The 20,798-nt window shown below is 41.8% G+C and overlaps 1 protein-coding gene across 4 annotated transcripts in view; it reads left to right on the top strand.

Annotated features, from left to right (window-relative positions):
- The window catches only part of LOC115163602 (glycerophosphodiester phosphodiesterase domain-containing protein 5), a 75,324-nt gene that overhangs the window by 15,235 nt on the left and 39,291 nt on the right, over window positions 1–20,798 (top strand). For all 4 annotated transcript variants that reach the window (XR_003869779.1, XM_029715624.1, XM_029715626.1 and 1 more), the window contains one exon: window positions 11,632–11,810. Coding sequence is in view for 3 of the 4 variants with exons in the window: in XM_029715624.1 (XP_029571484.1) it covers window positions 11,694–11,810 (117 nt within the window). In the remaining variant the exon portion in view is untranslated. The remainder of the gene's footprint in view (window positions 1–11,631; window positions 11,811–20,798) is intronic.

Here is a 20,798-nt window from a genome sequence, read left to right on the forward strand (position 1 = left end):
ATTACGAAATTGAGGTTAACATGCTCTATTTTTGGAGATGTTCTAAGACTTGATCATTAGTTTATCTTGAGTAAATACAGTGCTTAAAGTCTCATGTTCACAATTTTAGCAGAGATGTATGGAAACTTGTTGGACAACATTGCACCTTTTCAGTGGTGAACAATATTGAGTAACTGTGTCAAAACAACTGTTCTACTGTAATTACCCACCACCTGTTTGTTTTCACATGCTTATATTGAATATAGTGTGTGTGTGTGACTCAATCACTTTTGCCTTCCTCACCAAAAGGTAAACAGATCGACATGTCTATAGTTTCATCAGGTCATCCTTCAGTATCACAAGATAAGATGGGCATATTCCATCAGGCACCCTTGTTTGACTTTTGAGAACCTGCCGGCTCAAGTCTTCTTAGAAAGGTGTTTCACAAGCACTGCAGTCGGTGAAAAATCTTCACTTCAGTCAATTCCTCTTTTTTTTTTTCTTTTTTTTTTTTTTTACCCACAAAGTTGACCCCTCCCTCGGCAGAGCTTTGAAGAGTGTTCCCCGGCTCCTTTGTGCTTGTGTGGCTAGGGACTATGGGGAGCAGTGGTGGTGAATAGTTTGCTTTGAGGTAGGGACCTAAACTCTACTTTCCTGATTCTTCTGGGAGTAGCTAGCTAGCCCTGGTCTCACAGTCCCTGGCATAGAGGCAGCTCTCCTGGTGTGTCTCTGGTAACAGGTATTAGATAGCTTGCTAGATAGCTAACCCTCAATGGGCTGACTGCGAGGCTTTATTTCCCTTGACTCCAAGCCTTCCTGTTACAGTTTGAATTGATGCATGATTCATCTTCTGCTGGCATATTGAAGGCAACAGCCTGTTCGCCTGCTTTCAATATGCCAGGCAGCAATCCACAAACTAGTAACTGTATTATGCTTGTCACTCATTCTTTACAGTGCACACAGCTCTTAAAGCACTTATTGCTCTTCCCTGTCTGCAGGGTGTGCACAGTGAGCGAAATTACTTGGTAATAGATATCTAGTGCTGTCTTGCACAACATCTCAGGTAGAATAGACTATGGCTTGTACCTTCACCTAATGGTCATGATTATGAATCAGTAATCATTAAAAATGACTCGTCAAGTTCTTGTTGAAATGTGCAGAATGTACATGTTGACAGATCCTGGAGGACATATTATGCAACTTTTTATATGGGCCTCTCCAATAGAGGCCAAAATGTTCTGAGAGCCAGATTTTCTTAACAAGCTGGTGTTGAATACTCTGCCACCGGTCTTGTGTGCTTACTGTACAGAATCTGTATTCATTCATGTGATTGTGTTTTGAAGGATAAGCTTTGTAATGAGTCAACCACTTCAAGGATGGCAAGCAAAACAAGACTCATCACCTTAATTATTCATATTGAATAAGATGTTCACATTGTGATGAATTTTCCTTACTGTGACCTTTCTCAAAAGGTTCTCAAATTTCTGAGACATTCTCAAAATTTGCTGAAATAGTGAGATTGTATACTCAGAAATTATTCCCACTTGAAACATAAGTTGCAATTAGTATAGTGATCTACAGTGAGTATTTAAAGGCCCAGTTCAGTCAAAACTGTGAATTTCCAGTGTTTTTATATTTTCAGAGGTAGGGATAATATTATGAAAATGATAATAATGCCCCTTTTTAAGTGTAAGAGCCATTTGAAAAGACTGCCTGAAATTTCAGCCTGTTTTAGTGGGGTGGAGATTTGACCTTCAATGGTGACATCACCATGCGGTAAATTGGTTAATAGACCAATAAGGGTTCCAAACCTCTTTGCCAATAATAGCACATTTTCAGTTTTCCCCTCCACACTCTCAGACAGTCCTAGTGGAATTCTTGCTTGAAAAATGGCTCTTTGCTAAGAAGCTATTTACATTTTACATTTTAGTCATTTAGCAGACGCTCTTATCCAGAGCGACTTACAGTAGAGAATGCAAACATTTCATAAATTCAAAAAAAAAAAAAAAATCCCCATACTGGTCCCCCGTGGGAATCAAACCCACAACCCTGGCATTGCAAACACCATGCTCTACCAACTGAGCCACGGTTATTTGTCTGACTAATTCTGGCATCATAATTGAGAAGAATGGGATAAGTGATGCTTTTAATACATTTTTATCTCTGCAGGCTTTTTATTTGAGAGAAACGATGGTGTATTGACCCTGGTCAGTCAATCAACTGCTTTTCCCTCTACCACCCTCAGTGTTTTTTATTACATTTTTTTTTTATTTTACCAGGGAAATTGACTGCAGACACATTCTCATTTACAGCCACAACCTGGGGAATAGTTACAGGGGAGAGGGGAGCTGAATGAGCCAATTGCACCATGGGGATGATTAGGTGACTGTGATGGTATGAGGGTCAGATGGGGAATTTAGCCAGGAGGGGTTAACACCCCTACTCTTACGATAAGTGCAATGGGATCTTTAGTCACCACGGAGAGTCAGGACACCCATTTAACATCCCATCTGAAAGACAGCACCCTACACAGGGCATTGTCCCCAATCACTGCCCAGGGGCATTTGGAGATATATATTTTTAGACCAGAGGAAAGGGTGCCTCCTACTGGTCCTCCAACACCACTAGCAGCATCTAGTCTCCCATCCAAGGACCAACCCTGCTTAGCTTCAAAAGCAAGCCGGCAGTGGGATGCAGGGTGGTATGCTGCTGGTTAACCCATCAACTTCTAGTGAATCTTTGTTTTCATTTCAAAAATGTACTATCTGTGATGTGCCATATACCTTGCTTAAGATTGATGCAAGATTGATGTATATGCCTTGCTTAAGATCTGATATGCATGATCCGTTTTTGCTGCAGACTGTCTGCCCCCCTTATAGCTGAATCATTAACCCATATGTTTAACCTGACAATTATATCTGGTACTATCACCAAGGTTTGGAAGGCGGCCCATGTACTCCCCCCTTCACAAAGGTGGTGACCCTTGTGCCCTATTTTAATTATCGGCCTATTTCTAAACTTTCTTGCCTAGCTAAAGTATTAGAATCTTTGTATTTAGCAAGCTTAGCTGGGAATTAATCTTCTAAATGTTTTCTAAATGTACATCAATCAGGTTTTAGGCCAGGTCATAGCACTATCTCTGCTGCATTCTTAGTTTTAAATGTGGTTAACAGTTGATAAAAGGCAACATTGTGCTGCACTCTCCATTGACCTGTCAAAGGCTTTTGATACTGTTGATCACTCAATGCTAATTGAGGCTTTCCTCAATTGGCCAAGACCAGGCTGCATGTAACTGGTTTAAAAGTGACTTAGCAGTTAGAACTCAATATATATCTACAGATAGCGTTAAATCTGGTTTCCTGGATATTATGAAATGCTGGGGTCGATTCTGGGTCCTGTACTTTTTACTGTTTACATTCACAATATTGACTTCTCTGTAAAAAAAATGTTACCTAAACATATATGCCGATGATACTGTTGTGTATGCTATGTTCTGTTTGGACTGCGCATGTTCCGAAGTCATGCCACAGCACACTGTTACAGGCACGTGCATTATTTGCATATTCCAGGCTTGTAGGCTATCAAATCAAATTGTCACATGCGTCGAATACAACAAGTATAGACTTTACCATGAAATGTTTACTTACGACCCCATTCCCAACAATGCAGTTAAGTATGAAAATGAACAAATTAAAATAGTAAACTAAAAAATAAAATACTTAATAATACTTTCCCAATGTACTGTACAAGGAGTACCGATATCTAGTCCGTGTACTGTGGTATGAAGTAGTTGTGGTGGTTGATTGAGATAATATGTACACTACCGTTCAAAAGTTTAGGGTCATTTAGAAATGTCCTTTCTTAAAGAAAGCTAATTTTTCATGACATAGAACCTGCAAAACTTTTTCTTTTTACAGGCCAGTCTGAGATATGGATTTTTCTTTGCAACTCTGCCCAGAAGGCCAGCATCCCGGAGTCACCTCTTCACTGTTGACGTTGAGACTGCTGTTTTGCGGGTACTATTTAATGAAGTTGCCAGTTGAGGACATGTGAGGCGTCTGTTTCTCAAACTCGACACTCTCTAATGTACTTGTCCTCTTGCACAGTTGTGCACCGGGGCCTCCCACTCTTTCTATTCTGGTTAGACCTCGTTTGCTCTGTTAAGGGCGTAGTACACAGCGTTGTACGAGATCTTCAGTTTCTTGTCAATTTCTCGCGTGGAATAGCCTTCATTTCTCAGAACAAAAATAGACTGAGTTTCAGAAGAAAGTTCTTTGTTTCTGGCCATTTTGAGCCTGTAATCGAACCCACAAATGCTGATGCTCCAGATACTCAACTAGTCTAAATAAGGCCAGTTTTATTGCTTCTTTAATCAGAACAACAGTTTTCAGCTGTGCTAACATAATTGCAAAAGGGTTTCTAATGATCAATTAGCCTTTTTAAAATGATAAACTTGGATTAGCTAACACAATGTGCCGTTGGAACACAGGAGATGGTTGCTGATAATGGGCCTCTGTACGCCTATGTAGATACTCCATTAAAATCAGCCGTTTCCAGTAGCGGTCGACCGATTATGATATTTATTTATTTTCTTTTTTTATATATATTTTTGTAATAATGACAATTACAAGAATACTGAATGAACACTTATTTTAACTTGAAATTGATTTTATTGATGTATTAATTTAGTCTCAAATAAATAATGAAACATGTTTAAATAATGCAACAACAAAGTGTTGGAGAAGAAAGTAAAAGTGCAATATGTGCCATGTAAAAAAGCTAACGTTTAAGTTCCTTGCTCAGAACATGAGAACATATGAAAGCTGATGGTTCCTTTTAACATGAGTCTTCAATATTCCCAGGTAAGAAGTTTTAGGTTGTAGTTATTATAGGACCATTTCTCTATACCATTTGTATTTCATATACCTTTGACTATTGGATGTTCTAATAGGTACATTAGTATTGCCAGCCTAATCTCGGGAGTTGATAGGCTTGAAGTCATAAACAGCGCAATGCTGCTGGCAAACGCAGTGAAGTGCTGTTTGAATGAATGTTTACGAGCCTGCTGCTGCCTACCACCGCTCAGTCAGACTGCTCTATCAAATCATATACTTAATTATAATATAACACACAGAAATACGAGCCTTACATGCTGACCAGACCGGACACGTCGCGTGCGTGAACGTCGCAAAATAAATGTAGAAATCTATGTTATGCAATTATTGCACCCACACTGCTCGCGTGCGTCAACGAGCGTCTGCGTTGCCAAGGGCTAAAATAGAACTCCTTTCTATTTCTGACGCAGATCGCGCTGCAAGTCCTGCCTCTCCCATCTCATTGGTTTATAGAAGCAGGTACCCACGTGCCATCCCCTCATTGGTTATACCCACATGGGTGATTAAAAGACGAAATGTTTTGCCGTTTGTCGTGGTAATACAATGAAAGTGTAGATGCCAATCACCATATAAGTTCAAAGATGGTAAAAGCCTGGAAGGAGGAGCGATGACTAGAAACGATTCGGTTGGCCGTATTATGTGTGGATTAATTGTCGGAGTAGAGGACCTTGTGCATTTCAGGTAAAATAACAACTCAATGTTTGTTTTATCTTTGGTGCTTCTGTACCTCAGTGGGTTGATGTGGAGTGTACAGGCATTCATGAATACTTCCACTATATATACTCCCTAATGTATTCTGGGGTGCCCTTTACTAGGTCTGAAGTGTCTAATACAGGACTGGAAATGGAGAGACCAAATATTTCCGCCCACTGCACATGGAACTCTATCAAACCTGCACAGAGTGAGGCTGGAGCCCACACACCTAAACAGGCAGTCGTTGCGTGCCACTCCGTGCCTTGCGGTGAGCTCTCTGGCTCATGAATATGCATCACAGTTCCTGGCAAGGGATTTAGAGTGAGTAGGACAAGGAGCTGTGTCAGCGTTTTGGAGCCGTGTGGGAGAGTGACTGACTCGGAAGTAACTTGTTTCGCATTTGACCAAATGAAAACCAACCATCTGTTAATTAAATGTGTTGATGAATCACAGAAGGCAGACGTTGCACTGAGTGACAGGGTGAGACTGTCATCACTCCACTGATGCATCAACTCTGCCCGAGACTGAGCTGCTTTTAACGTCTGTGATCTGAGCACTATCAGCCTGCACGTTAAAATGGACTCCTCACTGGGATTTTAATTAACGAAAGCCTCCCCTATTCATCTATGAGCTTGATGGCCATAGCTCAATTCTCCAAGGAGATGCAATGAGGAGAGATTTATTAAAGCCAATAAAATCCTTTGAGGTACAGTAGTCTTATGATAGAATGTCTGCTACTAATAAATGGACCAAAGTCATCTATCAATTGAAAAATGGAATCCATGCTTGGAGCTCAAAGCTCCATCTAAACAATTGACCCTTCGCTAAGACCCGCCCCCCTTGGTTACTGTTGCAACCTCATACAACATTTTCCCGGGAAGCCCAATTCCCCACTCAACCACTTGCGAAATCCCCTTACAATTGTCTCAAACTGTTTCTAATACACAATTAAATTAAACACAGATACCCAAGAGTTTCCCGATTAGGAAGGGGTTATGTTGTGGTGGACTGCATTACAATGTTGAATGGCTCTTAAGTCACTTAAGTCACTGCCACTTTTGGAGCTAACTAGTGTTCTCAAATCATTTCCTGATGTCGACAGCAGATGGGAGTTGTATTCATAACATTTCTAACTTAGCTAGCTAACGTACATTTAGAAAAAAAAGAGTTATATTAAGTGGCTAGCTAGCTTTAGCAATGCTTGGTGGTCAATGAGACTGAGCCAGCTGAGCTAGCAAACAATGTAACAATAATTTCAGATTAGAAAAATATTCAGGTTCTGCACATAACAGGTATAAGGTTCTGCACATCTGCACAGGTTCTGCACATCAGGAATCACAGTAGCAAGTACTGGTGCACTGTACAATTTGTTTAGCCATTTTATCATTTATTTTATAAGAACTGTTTTTCCATAGCCCTCATTGGCTTTCCTGCAATTATAAAAAAAAAAGATTTGATCTTTTATAAACGATACAAAACATACACATACAAACGACTACATCATACAAACATCACTACATCACACCTGCCCAGACCCACTAGCCCTCACCATTATCTCCAGCGCTCTTATCACTTTCTGCTACATGGCCTCAAACTGCACCATTTTGTTTCTCTCTGTCAACCATACACTTATATTTTTTAAAGCATTTGACCATTCCATTGCGTGAACGACAGAGGATTGGTTCATTTCCAGTTTCATGCTATTTAAAACGTGAGATTGTCCGAAATATCGGACTTGACGACAGTTGCTATCCGTTGGAGCGCAGCGATTGGTTGCCCTAAATTCTGGGGCAGGGCTTAGCGAAGGGTCAATTGTCTATAGACTTTGTGTAGTCTTAAACAGCCTTGGGAATCCGACTGACACTGAGCTGTGAAGTTGAACAGCCTCTTGCGTCTTTGAGCTCCAGCTGATTCCAGTGTGTTAGGTCAGCTAAGATGAGAAGCTATGAGAGTCTGAGAGGTGTCTACTGTGTTCTCTGTAACATTCCAACCCAATAGCTGTGGCCTGGCATCTGGTCGTGCTGAAGGCCTGTGCTACTTGGCCTCAGTCTCCTTACAATCGGTTTGTTGGTTAAAGGAGTCTCCCTCTCCCCTCTTTCTGCTGGCCTGGGAAAAGTGCTGAAGCATTTCCTACCCTGCAGACTGTTTCTCTCTGCCTCTTTGATTGGAGGAAATGAGGCAGCAGAATCTAAGATGAACATTTTGGAGTCTTCCTCGCCCTTCAATCTTATTTTTCAGACATTAGGACAGAGGGTATTCAAGGAAACAAGTGATTTACTGTCCGCAACAAATATTTTGACAACCTTGGGCTTTGCAAAGAAAGAGCTGCTCTTGTTTAGCAGACGGTCACAGACAATGTGTGACTTTGTTGGGGCAGCCCACTCCTAACTGTGTGCTGCCAGGCTTCTTTACTGGCAATCGGTCACTATTGCATAATGCTCAGGAAAACTAACAGTAGTGAGAAGAATGCACTTCATACACATTTCAGTTATGCTTTTACGCAATTGGATCACATTAGATATGATGAACAAGATTGTCTGCAATTAAATTCTACGCTGCATAGGCTATATTTACTCTGTCAACTCTGATCCAATACAGTATACACACAACCTTAACATGTACCATATCTGAACACCAGTGGGAAATGTTTAGTTGTGAAGGTGCCATGCAGTGAGGGTTAGTAATTGGCATATTATGTTAATGCGTATGGCCTTAATAAGGAGGGGCTGATATCACTAGTATTGACGCTGTGAGAAACATGACTATAATGCTTCTCTTGCACATCTCGGGTGTTAAAGCTGCTGCCTCAACACCCAGACCCCATGTTGGAGATCAAACTCATCAAATTAAAGGATTTGCTGACACTATTTGAATTAGTTTACACGTGTCAATATGTTTAATGTTGGTATTGTAAATATGTGTAATGATCCATCGCTACTCCAGAATCCTGACTGGCTTGGAAGCCTAAATGCAAATAATTATCATGATCCAAGATATTCACTACAGGCTGCTTATTAACCTTACTACATAATAGGATGACCTAGAATATATGTGTATATGTTTTACTTGCAGTTGGTTAGTTCAGTGTCATCATCCTGTCTATGGAACTAAGACCCTCCCAAGTCCTTTCTTCTCCGTATTAATACACACAGGATAGTGCCACAGAATAGAAGCCAGAACTACTTAATTATGCAGGACACCCTTTAATACACTACCATTCAAAAGTTTGGGGTCACTTAGAAATGTCCTTGTTTTTGAAAGAAAAGCAATTTATTTATTTTTTTGTCCATTTTTAAAATAACATCAAATTGATCAGAAATACAGTGTTGACATTGTTAATGTTGTAAATGACTATTGTAACTGGAAACGGCTGATTTTAATGGAATATCTACATAGGCGTACAGAAGCCCATTATCAGCAACCATCACTTCTGTGTTCCAATGGCACATTGTGTTAGCTAATCCAAGTTTATCATTTTAAAAGGCTAATTGATCATTAGAAAACCCTTTTGCAATTATGTTAGCACAGCTGAAAACTGTTGATTAAAGAAGCAATAAAACTGGCCTTCTTTAGACTAGTTGAGTATCTGGAGCATCAGCATTTGTGTGTTCCACGCGAGAAATTGACAAACTGAAGATCTCTTACAGCGCTGTGTACTACTCCCTTCACAGAACAGCGCAAACTGGCTCTAACCAGAATAGAGGAGTGGGAGGCCCCGGTGCACAACTGAGCAAGTGGACAAGTACATTAGTGTCTAGTTTGAGAAACAGACACCTCACAAGTCCTCAACTGGCAGCTTCATGAAATAGTACCTGCAAAACACCAGTCTCGATGTCAACAGTGAAGAGGCAACTCTGGGATTCTGGCCTTCTTTCAAAAACAAGGCCATTTCTAAGTGATCCCAAACTTTTGAATGGTAGTGTATATCCAGTCCTCACTAGACCCTTGAAGTACGAGTACCCCAGTTCCTTCAATGCGAAGTGCATATAGTCTCTTAGTTACAGCCCTGAGCCAAAGGATTCTGATGGAAGCAGTGCAGCCTGGGAGGTTGAAGACTTTGGACAGCAGTTTGTTTCCATAGCAGATTTTATAAGCCTGGGGTTTGTGCTCGCGTTATGTAGCAATCCACTGCTCTGATGTGATTTATTTAGACAAAAAACAGATGATCAAATAGCTGTGTTTCTGCGAGGCAGGGCAGGCAGCAGTGTCTGATCCTCAGCTAAACCCTACAGCACCCTGAAGCTCCTCAACCAGGACTTGTCCAACTCCACCCCAGTGCTCAGCCTGACTGGTCTGGTCATGGAGCTGCACCACAGGGCCAGCTGGGGTGTGACAGAGTGGTCTTGATGAGCCCCCTGCCCTCCTCACGGCAGTTCTACTAATGACAGGAAGCACAACCCCCTCTGATGAGGCAAATAAACAGCTGTCCAAAGCCGCAGAGCTCATGCTGCCCTGATTGCATGCTGATGGCTGTAATTAACGTGTATTTCAAATCCCTCCTGAAACACAGCGCTGCTCACAAAGACGACCCATAGGATAGCTGCAATTTAAAACCGGCGCAGTGGGAGGACTAGCAAGTCAGGCACAGTCTTCAATTGAGAAACATGCTGATAATATTGCATTCTAATCTCCATTTGTAATCATTTTTGTTAATCATGTTTAATCTTGTGTACAGGTCAATTATTTACCCTCTTGATAACATATTGGGTTGTTTCACTTTCAGATTGTAATCAGCATGTGTTTTTCAGAGTTAACTTGATCAGCATGCTCCTTCATACCCCAGGAGGACAGTGACACTTATTGAGCCAGCCAGGCCCTGGCTTAATGTTATTGACATTTATTATTATTATTATTATTATTATTATTATTATTATTATTACAGCTGAAATGAGTTGCTGCTGAGCCAGCAGGACCTCTAGTCATTCTGTGAGTAATTCATCTGGGATTAGTCAGAGTAGAGGCCAAGGCTGGGCAAGCCAAGGCTGGATCCTGCCCTGCCTGCCCAGTGGTCACCATACACACACACACAAATCATGGCCGACAAAGTCCTGGTGCCCTCTACTCTGCCGCCCTCTACTCTGCCGTAGAACCCAGCCAGGCTGTGACCCTCTGAGAGTAAAGGGATATTCAACAAATTCAATGTCATTGTAGTTTAATGTAATGTTCAATAGACACTCTGTGCACCTAGTCCTTTCAATTAGATTGTCATTTAGCTCTGACCTTGTATCGATGGAAGCCACGGGTGGCAGCCACAGTTGTCATTGGAAACAGGGTTTGGCAATGGCAATTCAAATTTGTGGCTTGGCGTCAAAGCACTGAAGGTGCTTTTCATTGTACTGTGCAGGGGCAACCCTGGCATTTCTAAAACACCAGACCATTTCCCCCCCTTGAGGCCTCCATTACCAGCCAGATAATTATCAGTTTGCGCAAATAAAACCAAGTTAGACAGGCCCACTGGACTATAAATGGACCAGCCCAGTGGCATGTGCCCGACATGCCAGATGGCAGTCTGTCCTTTTTATTCTGTGTGTTCTATTTTACTGAAGTACTTCAATTGTAACATGTTTTTTATGCTTTGATGGTAGACTTTTAACTAAAGATAACAACTAAAATATCCATCAAGAAGGCTCTCATATTCTGGGGGAATTGTTGAATCGAAGTTTAGCAATGTTCAAATTGTAGGCCGATTTTCTCCCAGGGGGTAGTGAAATGAATCTGCCATAATTAATTATTGTGAGGTAATAGTTCAATCTATTCTAATTCAACAACCACTTTCTTGTCTTTCTAATTCAGTGCAATATGTTGGTATTAAAGTGCATAGATATGCGTGTGGCATGTTGCTATTCAAATTTCTTCTCTTGCTGACTGTTGCTATTCAAATTTCTTCTCTTGCTGACTGTTGCTATTCAAATTTCTTCTCTTGCTGACTGTTGCTATTCAAATGTCACCTCAGTGAAATACCCGCAACAATCACCCATACACCTCTCTCATGTCCTCATGGATACAAGATTTTCTTGTAGAATGTATTGAAGGCACTGCTGATGTTTCCTTGTTCCGCTCCCAGGCAGGCTCCAGTTTGGTCAATGGGATGTTAGTGGTCTGGAGGCGAGCCAGGACTGAAGGAGCATGGTGAAGCACCAACCCCTGCAGGTCTATGAGAGGCAGCTGTGTTTGTCATGTCTCACAGGGATCTATGGCTGCCGCTGGAAACGGTACCAGCGGTCACATGATGACACCACCAAGGTGAGTTCTGCCCAGCAGACCTTATGTTTGTACCTAAATGACCATAATGGACATGGTGTATCTATATGGTAGTTATTTCTGGAAGGTCTGTTATGGCTGAAATATCTGTTGGTTGAAGGGAGCGAGTGTTATTGAATGGTACCGGACAGTATATTTTTCTGTGCAATTTCACTGCAGGATTACAGTGCCACACTGCATCTTATATCTCACTATTAATTAAAAACACTTACATTTGGTGTGTGTGAACGTGCAGTGCATGTGGGCAGTATTCCTCTCCCATGCCTTCCCTTACCCTACAATAACCCCTTCTTTTAAGATGTATTTATAAAGAGCCATGTAGGCCTATCTCTTACCAGATAACCTTGCAGCCCATCCCTAACAACATGCCCTTGTGCTCTCACTTAAGGTGTCTTTGACCTTGGGACTGTGTTTTCAGCCTGTAAGTGCTGCAGATGGTAGTATTAGATTTTTTTTATCAAGCATTCAGAACCTCCCCCTGGTCACATTCATCACAGACTTTATTTGTCTAAGTGGGTTTTCCGTAATGCTATGCAGCCCAGGTCTGTCTGTCAGTGATTTAGTACCGCATGATAAGTAATTTAGAGAGAGCATGAGGGCTGGACAACTATAGTCCATCACTTAGCTAGCCTGGGACATGGAGACAGAGCTGAGGGGGCTGAAATGTGTGTGAAATATAATGTACCATACATGTTTTATATGGCTTATAAATGTGATATAAGGCTTGGAAAGATCCATATGGGGAGAGAGATGGAAAACGCACCATTCCCTCAGGGGTGTTGCATACAATTCAACACATCATAACATGCATTGCAGTGTCATCCTTCAACTCCCATTCACTTCAAACAAAAATATGTCCAAGTACCCTTTTTCTATTCATAGGAACAAGCTCTCATCCGGTGAGCTTTACTTGCAGGCTCTGCTGAATGGTGGATGGATGAGCTATACGTTTGTACCGTTCATTCCTACCCCATTTTCCCTCAGGAAGGGAATGCTGCAGTTCTTTAAACCTTCCGATAGACGGAACACATTCATATTTGACTGGACCAAGGCCACATGAAAAAACAAATCAGCACAGAGAAACAACAACATTATATGGATTTTTGTTGTTGTCATCCTTCGATGGGAATAGGATTCTGTGTACGTTTCCTGTCTCTGAGACGGATAGCTATGGTACTGCAAAGTTAGTGTTTGTGCGCGCGTGGAGCCTTGGCCACCATGGCCATGTGTGGTGGGCGCTTTGACCCGCTGGGGGAGAATTGGACAATCAGCAGCCTGTCTGTGCACAGTACCACAGGATTATATTAGACCTTCCATGGTGCTACTGAGTCTTTGCCAGTCTCCTCCTCTGCCAGAATCTGCCTCCCACCCCCACTATGCCATGTTTCAGCAGCTTATTTTTCTGGGTCCGCCCACAAGCCTATTATTGAAGTACTGTACATTTGAATGCTGCTAACTAAGCCTGAATAAAAACTCAGTTACGGAAATATACCAGTAAAAATTCTGTTAAATTGGATGTCTGTTTTATGCAGCTCCAACAGCCGAGGCCCTAGGGATTCAGTACCAAAGGGTCTCTGCAGAGATGGACTGACGTCCAGGCCAACATCGAATACAATTATGTCCCACAGGGTACAACCGATGCACAGTCACACACAGCCCTTTCCATTGTCACCATTTTTTTCTCTTTCAAATGAATACAGTGTAAAAGGATGAATTTAAAGGAAACTTAGGGATTTTGGCAATGAGGCCCTTTATCTACTTCCCACAGTCAGATTTTTATGTCTCTGCGTGTGGTTTCAAGGAAGTTGCTAACTAGCGCAATTGCTAGCAGATACCCATAGACTTCCAGTCATTGTGCTAATGCTAATTAGCATTGGCACGTGAAACTACCTCTAACATCCTTCATACTGGACACAGGACCATAAAAATGCTATCTACAAGTTCATATGACTCTGGGGAAGTAGATCAAGGGCCTTATTGCCAAAATCCCGAAGTATCTATTTAACTATGGCTGCTGTGCTGCCTTGTATTGGAGGCCTATAGTCAGATTGGGAGATTTCCTGTTTGTGTGCCAGCACTGCCAGGTCAGATGACGTCATACTGTAGATGCATCTTTAATGACCAAAGTGCCCAATCAGTGTTGGTAATCAAAAAATGGTATCAGTTACATGATGTGATGTTTTGAACCTGACGGGCAGCATCACTGAACCATGACCATGAGAAACCATAGGTCTTACTGTGACATGGACTCCCTTCATAATGCCCAGATTCAGAACATAATATAAGTGTTTGCTGTCATCTCTCCTCTCAGAGATGGATAATGAACAGGCCAATTTGCCTGAGCCTCCCTCTCTTTGTGAACCTGGCCTCTGTGTTAGAGCGGTTTGTAGAAAGGACGCCCACGTCACTGGCACTGCAAGTTGATCTGGCCTCGGTAATAATTGAGTTCTTCCATTTAGCCAGTCTTTACCTGGAGCACAATGGGTCTAGAAGTAGGAATGAGCATCATTCTGTGGCATTGGTCTGTCAAATGACTTACAGGGACATGTGAAATTAAAATTCTGTTTTCAAATCACTCGCTACCATCGCTGTTTTACCTCACAGCTAAAGACTGCACTACACTAGAAAACCAGGTGTTGTAAATTCTAATATGGCAGAGAACATTCAGCCAACATCATGCAGGAAACATTCTCTGAGTAGAATGTAAATTATGAATTTCACTCTCCTGCTAACTCTCTTGTTTTCCATTAACTTTTTAGTTCCCTACAGAATGAAAGGTCAAAAGCTTCAACACCTCTGTATGTCAGAGCTGTAGAAGTTACTGAGACACAAGTTAACAAGCGTTTAGGAGGATGTCTCTATATTCTTGTTCATGTTCATAGACTTTTAGTTAAGCATTTGCATTAATACCCTATGGTGGTGGTCATGATCAACTGTCTTTGAAAACAAATTGACTGGTAACCTTTGCTAATAGCTCCTTGTCTACCCGTCTCCATAGTTCAATCATCATATCTATGAACCTTTCAGTCAGTCTGCACTTCCAGGAGTGCTGACATTCAAACAAGTCCTCTAATATTGGGCGAGGAGGGGAATAGCCTAATCTTCCTGAATCCTGTCTCTCTCCAAAGGGAAATGTGTTCTGTTGGTTTTAATCCCTCTCCGGCTGTCTGTCTACTCTACCCAGATTCCCTGGGAGTTCGCTAGTTTCAAAGTGGCAGGAGGGGACTGTTTACACACTATAATTGCTGACTATTTTGAGGGGAATTAAACCACGTAGACGTGTTATTAAAGTCTGCACAGCACTTCCAACAACATAAACAACAGCCAGGCCTGGCTGCCAAACTAGCTCTGTTTTTTCCTTTATAGATTAGCCTATTAGGGGGTTTTCTGTTGTCATCAACCATATGGCTAATGCCTTGTCATATCCTTTCTGTGTGTAGAGCGAAGCAATGAAAGATTGATATGACACCAATTATACATGGATGGTTCTCGTTAGTTAAGTACTTGTCACCAGCTCTTGGTACTGTTAGTGTAAAGACATTCTATGGGTTTGTGCTTTTTTTAAAGTTGGATACAAACTTCAAGAGAATATTTGAAGCACTGTTTACAATAATCATATAGCTTTCGTTGGTTGGTGGAAGTGTAGGCTACCTTCTAGAAGATGTTATGTCCAAAAGGCTAACTAGAGTGAACATGCTTTCAGCAGTAGTGTGTCTCTTACCACATTCAGTGTGATTTATCAGAGGCTGTATTCTCTCCCTTGTGCTAGTGTTCAGTGAGTGAGTTACCAAGGTCTCCAATGTTTTCCTGAACTTTTCAACTCTTCAGTTATGAGCGTCCAAGGACAACACAACATGCTGTTTCAGATCAAGAGCTGACCAAGAACAGGCAAGAGCAAAATCTCTAGGGCATTACTGTATCATATTATTTGTAGCTATGAGGTCAGCAGCTCCACAGAGCGGAAGAGGTCGTTCTGTTCTGTAGCAAGTGAAGCCACTGCCTGTTGGTGCTCCTGACAGTTCTGCCATTACTGGAGAGAGGGTGGAGGACCAGAGGGCTGGACCACTCTAACCCTGGTCTTCTCAGGGTAATGCTGTTGGTCTGATAGGTGGGCCTGGGCTGGGTGGGGAAACACACTAATGATTTTCTACAGCAGCAGAAATTGTGAAGGGATTTGGGCTGCGAGGAGCTGTGGGACATTCAGTGACAATCCCACCAGCTGCTGGTCTGGCCCAGGACACTCAGCCAGGACAACAAGGAGACAGGGGGAGAGACTGGGGCAGGCCACTGCATGATGGTGGGGAGGACACATTCCCTCTGTGTTGTGGTCTGTGTCCCTCTCTCTGTGGCTAGCACACTCTCTAGCCCTATCTCACTCACTCACTCACTCACTCACTCAGCTAGCTGTAGCTTATGCTTTCGGTACTAGATTCATTCTCTGATCCTTTGATTGGGTGGACATGTCAGTTTATTCTGCAAGAGCTCTGATAGGTTGGAGGATATCCTCCAACCTTTTCATAATGACTGTGCAAGTCTATGGAAGGGGGTGAGCCTCCTAGGTTTTCTATTGAAGTCAATGTACCCAGAGGAGGACAGAAGCTAGCTGTCCTCCGGTTACACCGTGGTGCTACCCTACAGACTGCTGTTGAGGGTACTATAGACTTTCATTGGTGTGTTTTAATAAATTATTTGGTGACGTGTGTGTGTGTGTGTGTGTGTGTGTGTATATGAGGAGGAGGACCAAAAGTTATTATTTTTAGATAAAACTACACTGTATGTATGTATGTATGTATGTATGTATGTATGTATGTATGTATGTATGTATGTATGTATGTATGTATGTATGTATGTATGTATGTATGTATGTATGTGTAGTTTTATCTAAAAATAATACCTTTTGGTCCTCCTCTGAGGAGCCTCCACTGTTTCACATGTACGCACATACATAAACTCGATCCACAGAAATACTACTTATACAGATCAACAGTCCTCAGACTAAATGGTATCCAATCCTTCAATTCAAATACAAAATCCCAAATTGTGTCGGTTCCATGATGCTTATTGAATGCACTTACGGAACACTTTGAATGACACTTATTTCACATGGCTGTGCAAGCAAGATGTGATGAGTAATGGGTGGGTTACTCATCACATACACAATAGCACATGCCAGAAGGCACACTTGCAAAAAATCTATGTAAGTCTCCATATAAATGTGTCAAGAGTGTTCTATCCTAGAGAACCAATTCCTAGGATTCACACACTCCTCAATCTCAATTAACTTCTGTACATCAAAACTATGCATCTGTCCAGTCCTGTATTAAAACGCACTTCACCACTTAACACTACGGTCCAAAGTGTATTATCATATAATTATCTGGAATGTGCCAAACAAGAGAGATGGAGGGAGACACTACTGTTGAAGTCATAGGCTAGGTTGTAGTAACCTCAGGATGGGTGTAGAGATGTTGAAGTCATAGGCTAGGTTGTAGCAATGTTAAACTGGGTGAATGGAATATGTATGACAGTCATCCAATGTGCTGTAATAGAAATAAGGCCATGCTCATGAAATCATTTTCCTCCCTCATCTTAAACGTTCCCTACCGCCACTGATGTGGAAGTTCTAGTCTAGCAGCATTCATTATCATTTCCCTGCCTGTGATATTTTTTTGATTGTGTCGTGGGAGGACTCTCTTGCTTGCTGACCTGCAGTGAAGGTGGATTGTGCTGTGTGCCATGCTAGGTGTGGGTGTGCTTGATCAATGTCTTCCATGCAGCCAAATGCTTGGTAGGTCCCTCTATAGTCATAATGACACTATAGTAGCCTGGACTCCTAGCAGGCATTGGGCAGCGGCAGCTTCTATAATGACTTAGGTACTGGGAGGTAATGAGAAGAAGTGACCCCACAAGAGAAAAGTCAATTGAATCATAATACACTACACTCCTGACTGCTGGCTGTTTAGATGGAGCTGCTGGAGAGTAGTGGAGAATTCCCTGCTAGCCTTGGTGCTAGCAGGTAGGAAGGGAATTGGATTGCATGCAAGCACCTTTTGTGGAGTGGGCACAGCAAGATGGCCTTAAACCTACAAATATTTTGCTTCACCAAAACTAAAGGCGTTTTTACCTAAACTGATCACAAGAAAGCTTCTGTAATGTAGTGTAGAGCTGTTTGAATGGATGACATCTCATTTTTTGATTGAGTGACAGTGGAGGATCCTCTGTTAGATTTTTTTGCAGCAAATCTAGTGTTTACGGTTCCACAGAAGATAATTATCCCCTGATCCTTTTTAGCCCTCTATTTTTAGCCTCTGTTGGTCAATGAGGCTTAGGCTATGATGTATTCCATCCTAATTCAGCTGCCTGCCTGCCTAGTGCCCTTCAGCCAAGCAGCACAGCAATTTTCATGGCATTTCCCCAAAAATCTCACCGGTAGAAGAAAGTAATTTGCTCTACCCGCTCCCACTAGGAGAGTACGAGGCTGAATGAGTCGGCTCCGTTGGGCTTAAACCTCATTCAATACAATATAAAACCTTTAAATACGTTCACCATTTTTTTTCTGACCTCTCTTGATGTAGATAGATGACGTTGACCAATTATCCTCACTTGGACACAAATGTCTTGTGGGAAATATAACAAAAAGGTTGCATCCCTCATGTCCCCCATTTTTTTTAATGGAAATTCATCATACTGTATGATTCAACAGACTACTAGATGTATTACGCTCAGTACACTTTCAGTTGGTTCCTTGTTTTGACACTGGTTTTTAATGCTATGGTGTCAGACCTGCCCTGAAGGCGTATGTTCCACCCTAACTAAAGCAAGCCGTGCAGAATGTGATGTCATCATAGGTCAGGCAGGCTGTATCATGCCAGAGTGCTCTGGTTTGATCCACTCCTAAACAGCAGCGGAGAAGAACAATGAGACAGGATTAATGTTCAGTCATATACTGTACACATTGCACATACTGTACATGACACTGGCTTGGCTGAATATTCATTTAAGGAATAAATGTGGCAGCCAGCCTAAATATGCTCCTAACATGTACAAATATTAGCTTTTATTATTTCAGATTTGAATTGCACATTATTGCACATTGTATGCAATATTTGCCACTCACACAACTGGCTTGGCAACTCGATTTAGCTCCCAAGCAACCAGTTTAAAGTGATCCCAAACGTTTAGTCTCATTGTTGTCCAAACACTACCTACTAATAGACCTCCAATCCCCTCTCTCCCAGGGGTGTCACCTCTGTAATCCACCTTGATCTCAGCAGGTGAACAATGTCCCCTCACATGCCCTCAAGTTGTCCCTCTCCCAGGTGTTTCTGGGTAGTCATTAAAAGCCAGGGGGACAGTGCCAGAGCAGTTGGATCAATGAGCAGGGCTGCCATTCAGACCCCAACCTGCCATAGGGTTAACCATATGGTTACCTTGACGTCTGGCTTTCTCACATTACAGTGAATTATTTTTATTATTTTACCGTTATTTTACCAGGTAAGTTGACTGAGAACACATTCTCATTTACAGCAACAACCTGGGGAATAGTTACAGGGGAGAGGGGGGATGAATTGTAAGCTTTAACCGAATACTAGACTTGGAAGTGTAGCCATGTGAAACTAACCCTATGGTAACCATTCTGGAGTCTGTATTACTATGATTTCTGAAAGGGAGTGATTTTCTTAGTATGGTCACAGAAGGAAGTAGTAAATATTCTAGGTCAGAAAATAGGAAATGGCCTAATCTTCTTGACTAATGTTCAAACTTAGACGTCAAACAGTATCAAGTTTCTGGTCTATATTATTATTATTAGTAGTAGTAGTAGTAGTAGTAGTAGTAGTAGTAGTAGTAGTAGTAGTAGTAGTAGTAGTAGTAGTAGTAGTAGTAGTAGTAGTAGTAGTAGTAGTAGTAGTAGTAGTTAATAATAATAATAATAATAATTGGTCTTATAATTTAACATATGTTGTTTTCACGACTTTAATTCCTTATCTGGAAGAGATTTGATGGCTAAAAAGAATCGCCACATCCAAATCTCACAGGCTTCCTTCCCTCATACTACTATATTCCCAATCCCTGCCCCAAATCAACAACTTTTATGTAATAATCCTCATACCATCTCAAACATGTGCTTTAGTGTCCCCCTAGTTTAACTGCTGTTTAGCCTGTCCACAACTCCACATAAATACACTAGGCTCTCCTCTCCAGTGCCCAGGGAGACGGTCAGAGTGGAGGGCAGAAGGTATACAAAGGGCTCAGCCTGGTATCTGTCACCACCCAGCCATTAGACCTGGCCCTGTCTTACATCCTGTGCCACAGCCAGCCGATGCCCTCCATGGAACAGTCATCTAAGGTGAACGTCCAGACAGCTTTGTTTGTGCTGTCATATCACCTTGATATCTCCTATCACAGCAAGGCTAAATACAGGCTCAACCGGGGCTTATTTTGAATGGTGCTATGTAAGAACATTATTACAGATAGAAATGTAATGTATAGAACTGGAACAACTTGTTATTCTGCAAAACAGACTGTCATGTCAGTTCTATTCATACATTTCTATCTAAGCGTTGTCGAGTCCTCCGGGCTCTGAGTAAGCCTGATTTCATTGTGTGCTAATCTGTGGGCTGGTATGCAAATACAGTGTGAGGAGCAGCCAGTCGTGCTGTCTTTGTAGAGTCCAATTCTCAGTAGGATGAGGGGTTATCACATCAATTAAAGTTTAATTAATTAGAATGAACATTTTGGGCAGTTCTGTTCTTTATTTATGTGGTGGTCTTAACTGTTACAATTCTGTCTGAGCGAGGAGCGGTATTTTTACTTTTAAATAGATGGGCCAAAAAGGTCTTGACTGTCTGGAGAAGTTAGTTTTTCAAACTTTTTGTGCTTTGTCATCCAAGTCGTGTGCATGTGAACATTCTATCTCTTTATTAGAGCTCTTATTACAGCTTGCGGTGGCATTGGAAGGCTAAACACAGC

Source organism: Salmo trutta, chromosome 26 (assembly GCF_901001165.1).
Source record: "Salmo trutta chromosome 26, fSalTru1.1, whole genome shotgun sequence".
Classification (NCBI taxonomy): Eukaryota; Metazoa; Chordata; class Actinopteri; order Salmoniformes; family Salmonidae; genus Salmo; species Salmo trutta.